This window comes from Vipera ursinii (assembly GCF_947247035.1).
Source record: "Vipera ursinii genome assembly, chromosome: 11".
NCBI lineage: Eukaryota > Metazoa > Chordata > Lepidosauria > Squamata > Viperidae > Vipera > Vipera ursinii.
In genome coordinates this window covers 11,407,115-11,424,096 of record NC_139524.1, presented here as the reverse complement: position 1 = coordinate 11,424,096, position 16,982 = coordinate 11,407,115, and the positions used below count along the sequence as shown (strand labels likewise).

Here is a 16,982-nt window from a genome sequence, read left to right as displayed (position 1 = left end):
ACTAGAGTCCCCAGACCTTCAAATTTTATTCAGCTGTTGTGACTCAGGGCCAGCCTGTGGGTCCGACAGCCGGCTCCGACGTATCGGAGGACTCAGATGAGGGGGAGGAGGGAGACGAACCGGCTGATGATGGTTTGGAGGCTTTGCAGAGTCCTCAGCCGGGGACCTCTTCTCAGCTGCGTGAGCCCGAGAGTGCGGAGGATGATGACCCACAGCTGGCCCTGTTCAAGGACGCCCGACGCAGGAGGCAGTCGAGCAGGAACAAACAAAGAAAGGCTATGGGACTCCTCGGGAGGAGGCACAGGGAGACCACGCCCTGAGCTCTCTATAAAAGGAGTGTTTGGGGAGGGGCTGGTTGCTGAAAGCAACTTTTCCGCTTGAGAAGACAAGCTCTAGTGTTTTTGTTAACTGCGTAATTAAATCTTGGCAGAAGCCTTTTAGCCTTGGACGCTCTCCAGTCTCTTCTTTCTGATAAGGGGTTTGTTAGAAGAGGGCTGGTTCAGAACATCAGCCTTGGTATCTGGGCTAAGGCAAACATAACATTCCTCATGTGTTCCAATATCTCAGGGGCTGCCCCAAAGAAGAGGGAGTCAAGCTCTTCTCCAAAGCACCTGAAGGCAGAACAAGAAGCAATGGATGGAAACTAATCAAGCAGAGAAGCAACCTAGAACGAAGGAGAAACTTCCTGACGGGTTGGACTAGAAGACCTCCAAGGTCTCTTCCACCCCCATTCTGATTGATTGAGTTAGCACAATTAACCAGTAGAATGACTGGCCTCCAGATGTGCTATTGCACAAATGGCATAAATCGCTCGAATGACGTACGTTGCTACTACATGGACTTTCTCGAAAACTCCAACCCTCATCCTCAATTAATTTCCTAACATTCAGCATAGTGTTAACTACTTGCAAAGAGAAGCATCCTACTTTGGCCATATTATGTGAAGACCCAGCTGTCTAGAAAAGAGTCTCATGCTGGGAGAAGTAGAAGGAAAGAGAACAAGAGGCAAGGTTCATGGACTTAGCTAGGGTGGTGATGAGTGCACTGCTGGGAGACTTGAAAGACTATATGAGAGATGGATTGTCATGGAGAAATATTTTTGCGGCCTCTAGGACTCAAAGAGGTCTTGATGGCACATAATAGATCAGTCAGGGCCTGTCAATCACATGCAGTTGTTAGGTCATGACAACTCTGTTAGTGTCTACAAGGACCCACTGATATCTCTATCAGGCTTCTCTGAGTCGTCCACTCAAAATCAACAGTCTCTGATAAAAAGGAACTCCCCCCTCTGATGTTTGCCAGAGGTTTTTTTCTCTCTGCTATATTTTCTCTTTCTTCGTAGAGTAAAATAGAGTGCATAATACTTTTAATGAAATATATTTGTAGCTGAATCAATCATAACAGATTGGTTCTTTCAAGAAGAGAGTTGCCTCCCCCCCTCTTCACAAGATATTTATGTAAACAGTTGGTTTTCAGTACATTTGCTGTTGATTTCATGAGGATATATTAATAATTAACTACAGTAACAGAATCCGGGTATTAGGCAGATTAAAGAAAGAGTGTAATTTGTTTTAATATCTGGGAAACTTCGGTTTATTGTAGGTAGTCAGTTGGCTTAAGAATAATAGGAGTTATAATCAATATTTATTGCTTTTAGACCATTTTTTTCATCATTAAAACATCTGGTAGTGGATGTGTAAACTTTTCCTAAAAGTATTTTTGCAATAACACTTAAAAAAAAATCCTGAAACTTTAGTTTGTTTTAGCCAGTGCTTGTCTGAGGACATCTCCGTGGTCATGTGGCCGGCATGACTAGACGCCAAAGGCGCACGGAACGCTGTTACCTTCCCACCGTAGTGGTCCCTATTTTTCTACTTGCATTTTTACGTGCTTTCGAACTGCTAGGTCGGCAGAAGCTGGGACGAGTAACAGGTGCTCACTCTGTTATGCGGCACTCGGGATTCGACCCAAACTGCCGACCATCTGATCGATAAGCTCAGCGTCCTAACCCACTAAGCCACCGCGTCCAACCGGAGGTTTCTTTAATGCATATTTCTATTTAATGCATATATATATAAAACATAGAGGCTATGCAAACATTGAAGTTTGGTTTCAAATTGAGTATCAGGAACTAGAAACCTGACTTCTTTTGGGTTCAGGTCAAAAGTGTAAAAAAGTCTAGCCTATTTACAGATTATGAAAAGATTTGGTAAGCAAGTTTTTCGATGTGGCTTTAGATCAGGAGTCATCAGCTGCAGGCACTTTCTGTTGGACATCATCTTTGATTTACCTTTTTTTTTGCCCTTTGGTTTTTTTGTCACTTCTCTTTTCTACTTCTGGGGGGTTTCCATACCTCTGTGACCCAGAATACAGAATAATAGAATTGGAAGGAACTTTGGAAGTCTTCTAGTCCAACCCTTTCCAGACAAATGGCTGTCTAATCTCTTCTTGAAAATCTCCAGTGATAAAGCACCACTAATTGTTTTCATTGTTAGGAAATTTCTCCTTAGTTCTAGATTGGATCTCTCCTTGATAAGTTTCCATCTATTCTTGTCCTGGCCTCAGATGCTTTGGAGAATAGCTTGACCCCTCTTTTCTGTGATAGCTCCTCAAATATTGGAAGACTGCTATCATGTCACGTTTTGCCCTTCTCTTTGTTACTCTAGACATTCTTAGTTTCCCGTGCTTCCTGACCAATCTTTCAGGAATTCTTTCTTTCCTACTAAAAATCACATGTCTGTAACTTTTAACTGGGCAAAACGGTGCATCACGGGACAAAAATTTGTGAACCAAGAAGCCTCAAATGGGCTAACTTAGAGAACGCATCAAAACTTTGGAACCCATGACTCCTGTGGAATTCAAATTTGGCCAGTTTCATGAAACATTATATGATATAAAATTAATCATAAAAGCATTTTATGACTCAATACCAGATCTCATCAAACATTTCCTACGGTTAGCTCCTGATGTTTGACTGTGCTATGCAGTTCGACCTGGGCTAACTTCAAGGCAGATGCATCTCTAAATGTTTCCCTGTGGAATTCAGATCTGGCGAGTTTTATAAAAACTTGGGATGGCCTAAAATTAATCATCAATAATTTTTAAGGTAAATCGGAAGTTCTGCCATCGTTGAAGCCTTGAGGTTTCTGGGAAGGTGATAGCTCTGAAAAGATCACCCAAGGGTGATTGTTTTATCTGAAAATTAACTGGGCTTTCTTGTTATTCTTTGAAGATGTTTCGCTTCTCGTCCAAGAAGCTTCTTCAGCTTCTGTTTTCAAACAAAACAATAACTATCCTCTGCCTTTTTGCATAAAGTTAGGAAGCTAGCCAGCTGGTCCAGTGACTCATACAGAGATGCACCAGAGCATCTGATGAATTTCTACACCATTCCTGCATAAAGAATGGTTGAAGGCTTCGGCCACACCCTGTCCAAAAATTGGGTCAGTATTTCTTGTGAAGATTAGGTCCTGACAGGTTTTGCAAGCTGGTATAATGAGCATTTACTTACAGACCAAACAACTGTAACCATATTGGAAGTTCTAGTTTGACAACCTCTGGAGTGCTACACATCTCCCAGCAGAGCAATTAAAACTTGAACTCTCACACAGATACGCCATGGGTTGCAATGGAATAATAAAGCTGTGGCACATCCCATTGAACAATTAGACAGCTGTGCCAAGCAGTGGTTGAAGTACAGGTAGGTCCTTGACTTACGACAGTTCATGTAGCGACCGTTCGAAGTTACAATGGTTTTTTTCACTTATGACCGTTGCAGGTCACCTGATCAAAATTGGCAACCGGTTCATATTTATGATGCTTGCGGTATGCCGGGGGTGTGTGTCACGTGATCCCCCTTTTGCGACCTTCCGACAAGGAAAGTCAACGGGGGGGGGGGGGTGGGTGGGTGGGTGGGAAATCCCGATTCACTTAACAACCGGGCTGCTAACTTAACAAATGCGCCGACTCCCTTAAGGACAGTGGCAAGAACGGGGCAAACTCGCTTGGCAAAATGTTTCACTGGGCAACATAAATTTGGGGCTCCCTCGTGGTCGTAAACTTAAGGACTACGTGTACAGTAGTAATAGTAACATAAATTTGGGGCTCCCTCGTGGTCGTAAACTTAAGGACTACGTGTACAGTAGTAATAGTAACATAAATTTGGGGCTCCCTCGTGGTCGTAAACTTAAGGACTACGTGTACAGTAGTAATAGTAACATAAATTTGGGGCTCCCTCATGGTCGTAAACTTAAGGACTACGTGTACAGTAGTAATAGTAACAGTAGTAACATTGGAAGGGACCTTGGAGGTCATCTAGTCCAACCCCCTGCTCAGGCAGGAAACCTATACCATTTCAGACCAAGGGGCTGTTCGGTCTCTTCTTAAAAAACTTCCAGTGCTGGAGCATTCACAGTAGAAAGAGCTGCTGCGCCCTGTGCAACAACGTTAACCTGTGCAACCCCGTCGCTCGGTTGCGCCTGGCAGACGCTGACCTACATTCCGGGGGGGGGGGGTGGTGGTGGTGGTGGAAATTATCTCGGTTCAGGGTCAGCCCCTGGCGCCGACGGAGCTTTAGTCCCGTTCTCAGCCAGTCGTGTGAACCCGGCTCGTAAGCCACGCAGGGGGTTGGACTAGATGACCTCCGAGGTCCCTTCCGACGTCACTACTGGCAAAGGGCATCTGGGGAGTCCGGAGAAAAGAGCGCACCGACCTTTTTTTTTTCCTCCCCCCCCTCCTGCCCCGCCGTTGGGAAAGTTGGCGGGTCTGGCCGCCCGGCTACCCAGCCCGGTTCCCTCGGCCGCGCTTCCCGGAGCCAGAGGAGCGGCTTTCGGCGGAGGAGGGGAGCCGAGCCTGCCGCTCCCCTCCGGCTTCCATTGGCCGGCCCGCCGGAGCACGTGGAAGCCGGGCGTAACTGGCAGGCTGAGCCCGCGGGGGAAGGAGGGGGGGGCGGAGGGCGGCAGGCACTGAGTCACTCGCTCGCCGACTTAATCCCGGCCAGAGGAGCGAAAACACGCATACACAACGCACACCCACCCGCACGCAGACACACAAACAGCCGCCGAGTAGGACGGGACGGGACGGGAATCCGGCGCCGGAGGGGGAAACCTCATGGAGAGACCGGGCGCCCGGCAGCTCCTCTTGGGGCTTTGGGTCGCCTGCTTCGCCTTGAGCGGCATCAGAGGTAAGTCAAGCAAGCCGGGAGATCCCGTGACTGGATTCTTCTTCTTCTTCTTCTTCTTCTTCTTCTTCTTCTTCTTCTTCTTCTTCTTCTTCTTCTTCTTCTTCTTCTTCTTCTTCTTCTTCTTCTTCTTCTTCTTCTTCTTCTTCTTCTTCTTCTTCTTCTTCTTCTTCTTCTTATTATTATTATTATTATTATTATTATTATTATTATTATTATTATTATTATTATTATTATTATTAGAAAAACTTTTATGATACTCTCGTGGCTCACCCGGGCCAGCGATTATTAAGAGAAGCAGGTTGGGCGTGGGGAGCGCACGTTGGGGTTTCAGATCTATAAACCACCGTCCTCCTCTTCTTCTTCAACCCTGCCGCGGTTCTTCGGCCGCGTTCCCACGAGGTGGCGTTGAATCTGGTCCTTTCTCTGCTCAGGCGCGTTGGACTAGATGACCTCTAAGGACCCTTCCAGTTCTATTCTATTCTATTCTATTCTATTCTATTTTATTCTATTCTATTCTATTCTATTCTATTCTATTCTATTCTAGCACTGGTTTCGCTCGGCACGCGAAACCTTTAACCTAATCTTTAAGGTTTAAGGTTTCCGTTTTGCACGTGAACGCAAGCGGTTAAGTCTTCTCTGATCTGGCTTAAGTATCTATGATGTGAAAATCTCGCTTTTGCCAGATTTTGCAAAGGACCCCACCTCTCTCTTAATCTTCCCCCACCTATCGTTAGGGTGTACATTGTGATGTTAATCCCAAACTAAAAGGAAAATCTTCCTAGGAAAGCTCTATCTTGGTCTCCCCCCCCCCAATGTTTTAATTATTTGAGGGTTGTTGTTTTTCCCCTGGGTTTGTACTCTACCTTGAACCGTGGGATTCTAAGACAAGTGGTTGAAATTCTCAGTCTCGAGTTATATAGGTGCTGAACCAATCTTAGAATAGAATAGAGCTGGAAGGGACCATGGAGGTCTTCTAGTCCAGCCCTCTGCTCAAGCAGGAGAACCTATACTATCTCAAACAGGTGATTATTTACTCTCTTCTTGAAAACCTCCAGTGATAGAGCACCCACAATTTCTGGGGGCAAGCTGTTCCACTGGTTAATTGTCCTCACTGTCAGGAAGTTTCTCCTTAATTCCAGGTTGCTTCTCTCTTTGATCAGCTTCCAACCATTGTTTCTCGTCCTGTGCTTTGGTGAACAACCTGGCCCCCTCTGCCGTGTGGCAGCCCTTCAAATACTGGAAGACTGCTATCATGTCTCCCCTATTTCTTCTTTTGTTTAGACTAGCCAAACCCTAGTCCTGCAGCCGTTGTTCTTTGCATGTTTTGGTCTTCAGGCCAATTAGCCACACTGCATTAACCTGTGCTATATGTCCTGTACCTTCAAACAGGTAATACTGTGCTGAGTTCTGAAGCCCCAAAAAGGAATAGAATAGAGCTGGAAGGGACCTTGGAGGGCTTCTAGTCCAGCCCCCTGCTCAGCAGGAGAACCTATATCATCTTGTAAGCCGCCCTGAATCTTCGGAGAAGGGCGGGATATAAATGGAATTAAAATAAAATAAATAAATAAATAAATCTCAGACAGATGGATGTCCAGGAGACTTGGCCACCTCTGCTCTGAGCCTTAGAGAAATGTCTTGAGTCCAGGCAATGGTGGCTATTCTGCAAATTCTGGTTCAAATAATAATGCAGGGGTCTTTTGCAAAAAGAACTGTGGGAAGAGAGGAAGGCAATTTACATCAAAGCCAGATTGTTAATCCATTTGTTTCAGTAGCTGTTTATTTTTAGCACTGTTTGCAGCAAATTAGCTGAAGGATGCTTGGCTAATTTGTGGTCCAGTATGGTGTGCGCATCCTGAATTTATTCTGTCCAGTTCAGTTATCCATGGGTTAAATGTGCTGTGTGAAATCAGCCACTGACTAAGAAGTCTTTGACGTTTCAAATCAGAGCCTTACTTGGGATGAAACCAAGGATCTTTGGTCAGCGAAACATATGTTTTATTGCTAAGCAACATGTCCCTCTGAGCTTCCTTGTACTCGAAAACCTGGATATTTTGCCTTGATGTGCACTTCCCAGCTGTGGTCCCTGAGAGTTTGAAGGAACTCTGTACATGTTGAGATGAATGCATGGTTTTTGTCATTCAGAGAAGCTGGATTATTGGAAATACAGCCTGCACCTCCATACTTGGCTGAAATGAAGCCAACTCATTAATTTAAATGTGTAGTTGGCTGGTTCAACTTCACTGCAGTTTCTTCTTTCTGAAGTGGCAGCTTTAAAATAAGATAAATTGTATAGTTGGACAGGGACAATCCTGGATCAAAGGAACTTTCATTGTTAAAGAAACTCAAGATTTAATTTGAGATGGCTAATAGTGTGAATCTGCAAAAGGTTGCTAGCCCTCACCTATTTTTTCATAGCCATACTTAGGCTAGTAACCATTTCTCTTCTCACTGACCGTTTGCAACTTTGAACTGTTGCCAGTATGCAGCATATAATTTTTCTGTATGTGTGGAGAACATGGTGGTTTTTTCCCCCCAGTGGATAAGTCAAATAAGGATAGTAGTAGCATCTTCCTCCCTTCACACACTGCAGCAGTGATTGACTTGAAGTTGAAGCAGAAGCTGGATACTTTGTGGTTAAAGTCCCGGAAATGGATTGGGAAAAACAGGTTTGGTCCTAAAACATCCTTGTTACTCCTGGACCAAGTTGCTACCTGACATCTTGGAGATATGATGCTTCTTCTCTTGTTACAATGTTTGAAATTCCAAGTTTAGTGAAGTGTAAATATTTTGAAAGGAAGTTCTTAAAACTTGGAATACTGTAGTAATAACACAATTGCAGGGATGCAGTGGCTTAGTGGGTTAGGACGCTGAGCTTGTCGATCAGAAGGTCGGCAGTTTGGCGGGTTGAATCCTGAGTGCCGAACTGCCAACCTAGTAGTTTGAAAGCACGTAAAAATGCAAGTAGAAAAATAGGGACCACTACGGGTGGGAAGGTAACAGCGTTCCGTGCGCCTTTGGTGTCTGGTCATGCTGGCCACATGACCACGGAGACATCCTCGGACAAGCGCTGGCTCTTCGGCTTTGAAACGGAGATGAGCACCGGCCCCTAGAGTCGGAAACGACTAGCACGCATGTGCGGGGGAACCTTTACCTTTACTAACACAATTGCAGGACTGAGAGGTGCAAACAGGTTCCCCCAACCCCAAAAGTCATTCAAGCATTAAGCCAAAGATTGGGGCCCATCCTCATTTAGAGAGCCAGCGCACCCCATGAATGGTGTTGGACCTCACTGTGAGTTTCTGTTCAGCCATATGAACCCTAGCGCCTGGCCCACGGCTAATTAAATCAGATTCATCTATTTTGTAGGACTGCTGTTAAGTCGGGCTTCACAAACCTCGTGAGCTGTCTCATAAATGAATCGAATGATTTCACTGGGGACATGGATATCTCAAAGGTGCTTTTCAAAATGCAACTGGACAATCATGATCTGGATTATTGAGAATGTCCATAGACCTTGGGGATATGGATGGTTAAAAAAAAATACACCACTTACTTTTAGTAAATTAAACTTTTACACTTGATGTCTCTGAGAAGAGTCTCTGGTATTTGAGGTATTGCAGCTGCTCCCCAGACTTTCTCAGGCTAGCACAGAGCAAAGTGCCCAGAGACATTTTGTACCATTCCCACGTGGGGGCTTGTGACCCCCTTCTAAATTGCTTATGGCACCCCTGGAATCCTGAGCCATCATTTGAGAATCCCTTAGCTTAAGCCCTGAAAAGGTATCTTTTTCACATCCACTGCAAACCTGGCCATTCCAATTTGTAAACCATGATTTATAGTTTAGCTGATTGTGTGAAACCAGCCTATTATGGCTTATTCAGTAAGCTGTGTGAATAAACCATAATTTATATGATTAGTCTCAGCCAGCCAGTATGTTGGGAAAGAAATTACATGGTAGAAAAAAAGTTCACCTTAAATTCTTTGGATGAAGAACAAAACTATAAGAGTGGCTCCTGCATTGCTCTTAAATAATAATTTGTTGACTAAGCCCCCATGGGCTGAGTTCACACAACATTAAGTCATAAATCATGGCTTGTGAATTACAGGGGCTTGCTTTGTAAAACATGCTGAGTCAAAACCAAGCTAATCATATTTTGGCTTAGCATGTTGTGTGATGTGATTCCTAATTCAGAGCAGAATAAGGTTACATGCTTTATGTAAACGTATCTTGCGATGCTTGTCAGTCAGTGTGAGAGCTTTTTTAAAAAATTTCTGCTAAGGATTTGCCTCATTTCCAGAACAAGCACTGAAGGAGAAAGCATAATGTACTTTTATCTCTGATTGATGGTGACATCAGGAAGAAACTGTTTAAATTTCTACCCTTGAATTGCTGCATGGGGTTTGGCCTGAATCTGCAGCAGTAAGCATTTACCTGCCCGGGCAGTTGGTATGTTCCTGAGCAGATTCAGCCCTTTTACAAAGGAAAACAAAACCAGTTAGTTTTGAAGAAGTTTGGGTACAGCCAGTTACAGAATTGAGAATCTCAGCGTGAGGTGTCTTGGTGTCACAGCGTGCCGTTTAAAAACAAGAGAATCTTTCACGAACGAGAGCGAATATAGGTGTCCCAGGATAACCTTGCAGGATCCAATCTGGATCAGTCAACGGAACTCATTACTGGTGTGTGCTGGTCTCTCTGCTAGAGAGAAGTTCCCGGAGGATGGGCTACAGCAGAGGTCCCCAATCTTTTGGGCACCAGGGACCGGTTCCATGGAGAGAGGTTTTTCTGCGGACTGGAGGGTGTGTGGTTTTGTGTGCTGCCTGCATCCCACGGATGAGGCTTTGCTTGTTTGCACGAACCAGTTGCTGGCATGCCTTGGCCCGGTACTGGTCCATGGACCTGGGGTTGGGGAATCCCTGGGCTACAGCACGAGTCCAAAAAGTTCAGAAGACAAAACCACCGGTCCCGGTTGGATCCTGCAAATCAGTCTTTTGTACAAATAAGACTCATAATGCAAACCTCCAATATCTAAAAAAAAAAAAGAGCTATTTGCAAGCCTTCCAGACATCGCAGGTGTGCCTGACAGCATAAAAAAAAAACATTGGGCAAAAGAAAGGCAGGACAGAGTAATAACTTTCTGAAAATAAAACGTGGAAGAATATGGGGACAAACTAGAGGTTGCAAGGATTGTGGAAGTAAAAACTGTCAAAGGAAGATGCAGTTAAAGAACATAAGATAGGCAGGTGTGTGTTTTTGTGTGTGTGTGTTTACTGAAACAGCCGTAAAAGAGATTTGGGGAAGATCACGAAGGTGAAAGTTAGCCACAGCCTGCTCATGTTGTGCTTCATGAACACAGGGAATGGATAAAGAGGTTTTAGATCTGCCCTGAAGAAGGTTGCAACCCAGCTAGCAAAGCATTTTCTCACCTGTGACGTAGCTCGGTACGGAAGTCATTTCCTCAATTGTTGCTTGCTCAGCTTCTGGAACCAAGAACTGATTGGAGGATAAATTCAAGGCCTTTAAATGAATTAAGTGGTCTTTGCCCTGGCTGATAATTCCGGAATGAAATATATTCTGAGTGGGGAGGAAGGAAGAAATGGTTTCTGTGGTACCTGGTATTTAGTAATTAGATGAAAGGGAGTTTTTAAGTTTCCCTAATCCTAGCTTTGCACCTGCTCTCCATTTAGTGACTGGGTGTCATTCCAATGACCAGGTCATTAAGTGAATGAACGTATGACAGAGAAGGGGAGAGGGAGAGAGAGAGAGAGCAACGCATGGTGTGAAGATCCCTGGTTGCTACCATCTCATTCAGATAGTGTTCTCTCGTACAGCTATGCCACCATTAATTGTCACTCCCGGTATGTTGTTGTTAGGTGCATGAAATTTGGTTGTAAGCGTGTTAGTCAGAAAATGAGATCATTATTACTGTATTTACAAAGGGTTGCTGAACGAAGTAGGTGGGTGTACAGTTGGAGGTGACTTTCCTGGACCTTCCTCCAAAGGGACTGGAAACATCAGAGGTCTTAGGAAATGATATAAAGACAACTTGGACTGCTTGAGATGAATTCTAGCTTTGGGAGTGGCGATATAAAAGGCCCCACATTGTTCCGAGAAGCTTTAAATCCGGACAGTTCATCTGGTGAGGAGGCCTGTATGAAAATTCTGTATTCGGAGTGCCTTAAGGAGGTGGTAGAGCAACAAACGTAATCTTTTTTTAGCCAGATATTGGAGAAATGGTGAAGCCTTAGTGCAATTTTGAAGCTGGGTAGTTTTCACTCCCCCCACCATCTTTAAATATGGATAGCTTTGGGGGAGTAGCTCCTGCACAATAGAGGCAGTATATGTGTGTATGTGTGTGCCATAATGCTGATCATCCGATTTCTGAAAAAGGAGTAAAGTGATAACTAGAAGCTGGTCCGAATCCAGCTTTCTTGACACAAAGCTGCAAATTCTTAGGCAATGCTTCCCTTGTTAGCTTGCTATCCTCGCTGCAAGATAACGCTGCAAGATAACGTTTCTGTTTCCATTGTTCCTTGGCTGTTTATTTAAGGGACAGGAAGGTTGCCTAATTAAGGGACAGGAGTGGGCTTGTGTTTGGAGAGTAAATATCAAAATGACACAAACATACTTGGCTTACTGAAGCAGGAAGAGAAGAGGAGGGAAATAAAGCGGATGATGCCCTTCAGCCTCCTCCAGTCTGGCATGTTTCCTCCTGGATTGCAGCGTTCCATGATCCATAGCTGTTGACCATTTCTCTGGCTGGAGAGATGGGAAGTGGAGAATTGCTTAGTTGCATCCAATGCAGCTGAAGGGGAAAGTTAATACAGGTACTCCTCAACTTATAACCATCGGTTTAGTGCCCGTTCAAAACGACCTAAAACAGCACTGGAAAAGGTGACTGATGAGCAGACCTCACACTGATGACCATCGCAGCATCTCCACAGTCATGCGATTAAAAAAATTGGGTTGCTTGGCAACTGGCACGTACAAGGAGTCCTGGACCACTCCTGAGGCCAAAATTTCCCTTGTTAAGTGAGACATTTGTTAAGTGAATTTGCCTGGCCTTTCTTGCCTCGGTTGTTAAGTGAATAACTTTCAATTGATGAATTGGTAACCCCGGTTGAATAATAATAATAATAATAATAATAATAATAATAATAATAATAATAATAATAATAATAATAATAATAATAATATAAAAATAATAATAATAAACAACAACAACGATGATGATGATGATGATGTTGGAAGGGACCTTGGAGGTCTTCTAGTCCAGTCCCCTCTCAGGCAGGAAACCCTATACCATTTCAGACAAATGGCTGTCCAGTCTCTTCTTAAAAACTTCCAGTGTTGGAGCATTCACCGCTTCTGGAGGCAGGCTGTAAAATCAGTGGTGACTCCTTTAACAACCATCGTGCTTAGTTACAGAAATTTCTGGTCCCCACTGTGGTTGTAAATCAAGAGCTACCTGTATAGAAGAAGGACCCGAAGGCTAAAACCTGATTCCATTTCTTTCTTTTTTTATATAAATATTTTATGCATCTTCTAGTTTTACCATCAGATACTTAACAGACAATGTGTCATCTGGGTCCGTTACTAATTCAGTGGTATGTATTAACTTCTTCAGGCAAGATCCAAAATTCTTCTGGTAGTGCCTGTTTTCCCACACTAGGCAAATACAATTCTTTAAATATACAACTGAATATGAACATCTTTGTTACATTTTTCTCATAATATCAACAATGTCAGTTTTAGATAACTTTTCTAACCAAAACATATCTTAATTGCATTTGTACTTAATATCCATATGTTCAATCGGTATCCTGTTTTTGCTTTTTTAAAATAATAATAATAATAATAATAATTTCCCATCAGTGTTCAGAATGTCTCTATTGTTTATCATTTCAAAGTAAGTTATATTTGGGTAGCCAAAAGCTTCCCCTATTCAAACGTCTTAGCATTTTCCTGTTTCCCTTCTCATACCAAAATCTAATACTCTAATTACAATTATTATCTTTCTAGTTACAATAGTGCTTCCATTTCTAGCAATTATCTATTCTCCACCATATTCAAACATCTAGTTTAATAATATAATACCCCGTCCAATGGATCAAAACCTCTTATTTTCTTCAGTCTTACTCTAGCTTTCTTCCTTTGCCAAGTCAATGCCGTTGAACCATCAATTAATTTTTCCTCTGTTTTTGTCTATATTGTTTGGAATCTACCTGTATAGAAGAAGGAACTCCCCCCCAAAGGCCAAAACGTGATTCCGTGCCAATGTCTCCTCTGACATTTCTGTATAATGCTGAGGTCTCTACAAGAGAAATCCCAAGTACTGTTGACAGCTCAGACAATAGGGGATAAATAGGGTCATGTTTTTTGACTGTCTGGGGCAGGAATCCTCCCTCTTAATCCTCTGATCACATTGTACCTGTCAGATGCAATCAACTTTGCCAGCATCTGTGCAGTGCGAGCTGGTCATTCAGTTTTCCTGCCTTTAACAACTTCCTACCTTTGCATTGCTTCAGAGGAGCTTGAAGATTAATATACAATTGAAATCGGAGGTTGCTTAACAGGGGTCTTCAAACTTGGCCCTTTTATGACTTGTGGACTTCAATTCCCAGAATTCCTCAGCCAGTGTGCCAGGCTGAGGAATTCTGGGAGTTGAAGTCCACAAGTCATAAAAGGGCCAAGTTTGAAGACCCCTGCTCTAGAACTAAGGAGAAACTTCCTGACAGTTAGAACAATTAACCAGTGGGACAACCTGCCTCCAGAAGTTGTGAACACTCCAACACTGGAAATTTTTAAGAAGAAGCATTTGTTGTTCTTTTGGGGAATTGATGCATGAAGCTGGAAAAAAGGTCACAGAGCTTTGTTTTGATTGATCGATCGATTGATCGATCATATTTCACTGTTCAAGGTGTCTCTAGTTTTATGTACGATAACTGCAGGGAGATTATTACATGCACAAAGGTGGAAAGATTCAACATTACCCACCACGGTGGAATGGTTGGCGAAGATGAAGGGAGTTGCAGAGAAGGCTAAATTGGCTTCTTTGATCAAAGACAGTATCAATATTTATCGCTGACTGGAAATCCCTTATAAATCTTTTGCATGAAACAAAAAGAAATAAACTTATGATTTATGGTTTGGATGTTTAGACAGAATCTGTACACTGTCTAAAACCATCCTGGCTATTTTTAGTAAGCTTCAGTTAGCACAAATGAGGCATCCTAGTGTTACAGTTTTTGAATCAAGCTACCTCAAACCTGCTAACTTAAAGAAGGCATACAAAATTGAGGACTTGTTAATCCCATGGAATTGAAATTTCAATCTTCAAACTAGCTGCATTCATAAACCTGTGGCCGTTACAACACCTCATGGTCAGCTGTGGTCACATGATCTGGATTTTGGACACTCCCTGTTAGTTTCCCACAAAATCAATGCTTTTTATTTACCAAAGGATGAACCACCAAACATTGTCTAGTAGATTATAAAAAGAAGTGAGTTAGGTTGTAACCGTAGAATAAGATACAAATTTATAACTGTACTTATCACTGCCAAAGGTTGCTAGCTAGCAGTGTGCAGAAAAAGCAGCCAAATAGTGGGGCTAAAACGTACAAAGAACAGTTACAGGAGCACCCACGATTTCTGGAGGCAAAGCTGTTCCACTGGTTGACTGTCCTCACTGTCAGGAAGTTTCTCCTTAATTCCAGGTTGCTTCTCTCTTTGATCAACTTCCAACCATTGTTTCTCGTCCTTCCCCCTGGTGCTCTGGTGAACAACCTGGTCCCCTCTGCCTTGTGGCAGCCCTTCAAATACTAGAATGCTGCTATCATGTCTCCCCTATTTCTTCTTTTCTTTAGACTAGCCAAACCCAAGTCCCACAGCCGTTCTTCGTATGTTTTAGCCTCCAGGCCTCTGATCATCTTAGTTCTTAATCTTCTTCTAAAAAGAGCTTTAATAACATTGCACGTGATATTTCCCACCTATTGGGAGCGAGTGGATGAGCCTTGACTTCCTGAAGGAACAGAAGAGAAGAATCCAAACAAAGAATGGCAGGCACATGGTTATTCGAACACGGCCTCTTTCCCCAAGGGGTCTAAGCATTTCTTACAGTAGCTTGGCAGGCATCTTAGAAATCCTTGGCTGACAGAGGTTCAAGAGTGAGACTTCTCTTCCCAGCCTTTGACGGTCTTGAGTTGGATGGAGAATAATAAATAGCTTTGCTTCCTTCCAAGTGGGCAAGCCCTCCTCCTTCGGTTCTATCTCACGGCAAGACCTAGACAGAGGGTGAAGTCATCCAGAACCAGCCAGTACAAGCAGAGGACTTGAACTCCTGCCCAGCGCTGCTGCTTTTTTCCAGGATTGGCTGTAGGAGTCGAACCGAGTCCCTTCGAACGCCCTCTACGGAGCCAAGTTTCTGGTGAAGCCTGCCTGAAGTCTGCGGAATGGCAGGAAGTGGAGATTAACCCCAAGGAACTTGTGCTATAAAAAGATCTCGGGAGTTAGCTTAAGCCAAAGAAAGCTGCATTTCATGAGCCAGTGTGGGAGGCCACTCCCATCTGTCTTTTTCTCAGAGAGTTTGGGTTTGGGATGGGGTGGCTCCTGTCTCTTTTTTCTCTTTTCTTTTTGGGAGACCCTGCAGGAAATAAGCACGAACGTTTGGTATGGACAAGGTAGCTCTTCACCAATAGTACATTGAGTTTTTAATGATTACGGGCCTCACAGTTTAAGGAGTGGTATCATACTACAGTTAGGGCATGCTGTGTTTTGCTCACGTGCAACTGACAGAGATTGGATGCCCTGTTGCAGGGGTCTTCAAACCTGGCCCTTTTATGATTGTGGACTTCAATTCCCAGAATCAATTCTCACTCCCAGAATCAATTCTGGGAGTTGGAAGCCCACAAGTCATAAAAGCGCCAGGTTTGAAGACCCCTGCCCTACTGTGATTTTAACATAGGTTTTAATCTGTCATTTATGATTTTATTCTAGAAGTTTTAACCGGATATTCCTTGAGTGTGTTTAACTTGCTCAGCTATTAGATAGGTGGTTACACCTGCCAGGTATCTTAGTCAGTTGGAGTCAGTGAACCACTGGAAAGCATTCTCGCTTGTACGGTGCCGTGCGTTTCCATCGGCCACCCTGTACGGCAAGTATGAAAAGACTCCATTGGCTGAAAGACTCTGCGCCTGTGGCTCAGGAGAGGTGGGGACCATTGGACACATACTCCTTCGATGTTCCTTCTATAGAGCTATTCGGAAAAACCGTATCCTCCCCATAATTGATAGGTATTCTGCTCATTCGGAAAGTATTTATCTCCAGTGGCTGCTTAAGGACGAGCAGGCAGTGATCACGGTGCAGGTGGCTAGATTCTGTGCAGCAGCATTGGGGATTCGCCAGAAACAAATAATCGTTGTAGATCTTTTTTCATAATCTTTTATAATTAATTTTATTATGTGTTTTTATCCAGCATTAGACTATACTCAATGTATTTTTATTGTCAGGTCAGTATGATTCAGTTTTTCTGAAGGTAGCTCATTTTAGTTATTTGTTGTTGTTGTTGTTAGCTGCGAAGTCGTGTCCGACCCATCGCGACCCTATGGACAACATTCCTCCAGGCCTTCCTGTCCTCTACCATCTTCTGGAGTCCATTTAAGCTCACACCTACTGCTTCAGTGACTCCATCCAGCCACCTCATTCTCTGTCGTCCCCTTCTTCTCTTGCCCTCAACCTTTCCCAGCATTAGGCTCTTCTCCAGTGAGTCCTTCCTTCTCATTAGGTGGCCAAAGGATTTGAGTTTCA

At 43.6% G+C, this 16,982-nt stretch overlaps 2 protein-coding genes across 4 annotated transcripts in view; one reads left to right on the top strand and one right to left on the bottom strand.

The window, feature by feature from the left end:
• Positions 1 to 16,982, bottom strand: part of ABHD2 (abhydrolase domain containing 2, acylglycerol lipase) — a 203,139-nt gene that overhangs the window by 65,788 nt on the left and 120,369 nt on the right. The window lies entirely within an intron of this gene.
• MFGE8 (milk fat globule EGF and factor V/VIII domain containing) overlaps positions 4,928 to 16,982 on the top strand; it is a 35,137-nt gene continuing 23,082 nt past the window's right edge. For 2 of the 3 annotated variants that reach the window (XM_083371353.1, XM_083371352.1), the window contains exon 1: positions 4,928 to 5,179. In XM_083371353.1, coding sequence (XP_083227479.1) covers positions 5,107 to 5,179 — 73 coding nt within the window. In that variant the 5' untranslated portion in view covers positions 4,928 to 5,106. Of the gene's footprint in view, positions 5,180 to 11,961; positions 12,005 to 16,982 lie in introns of those variants that run through there. The other variant, XM_083371354.1, reaches the window with a different exon arrangement.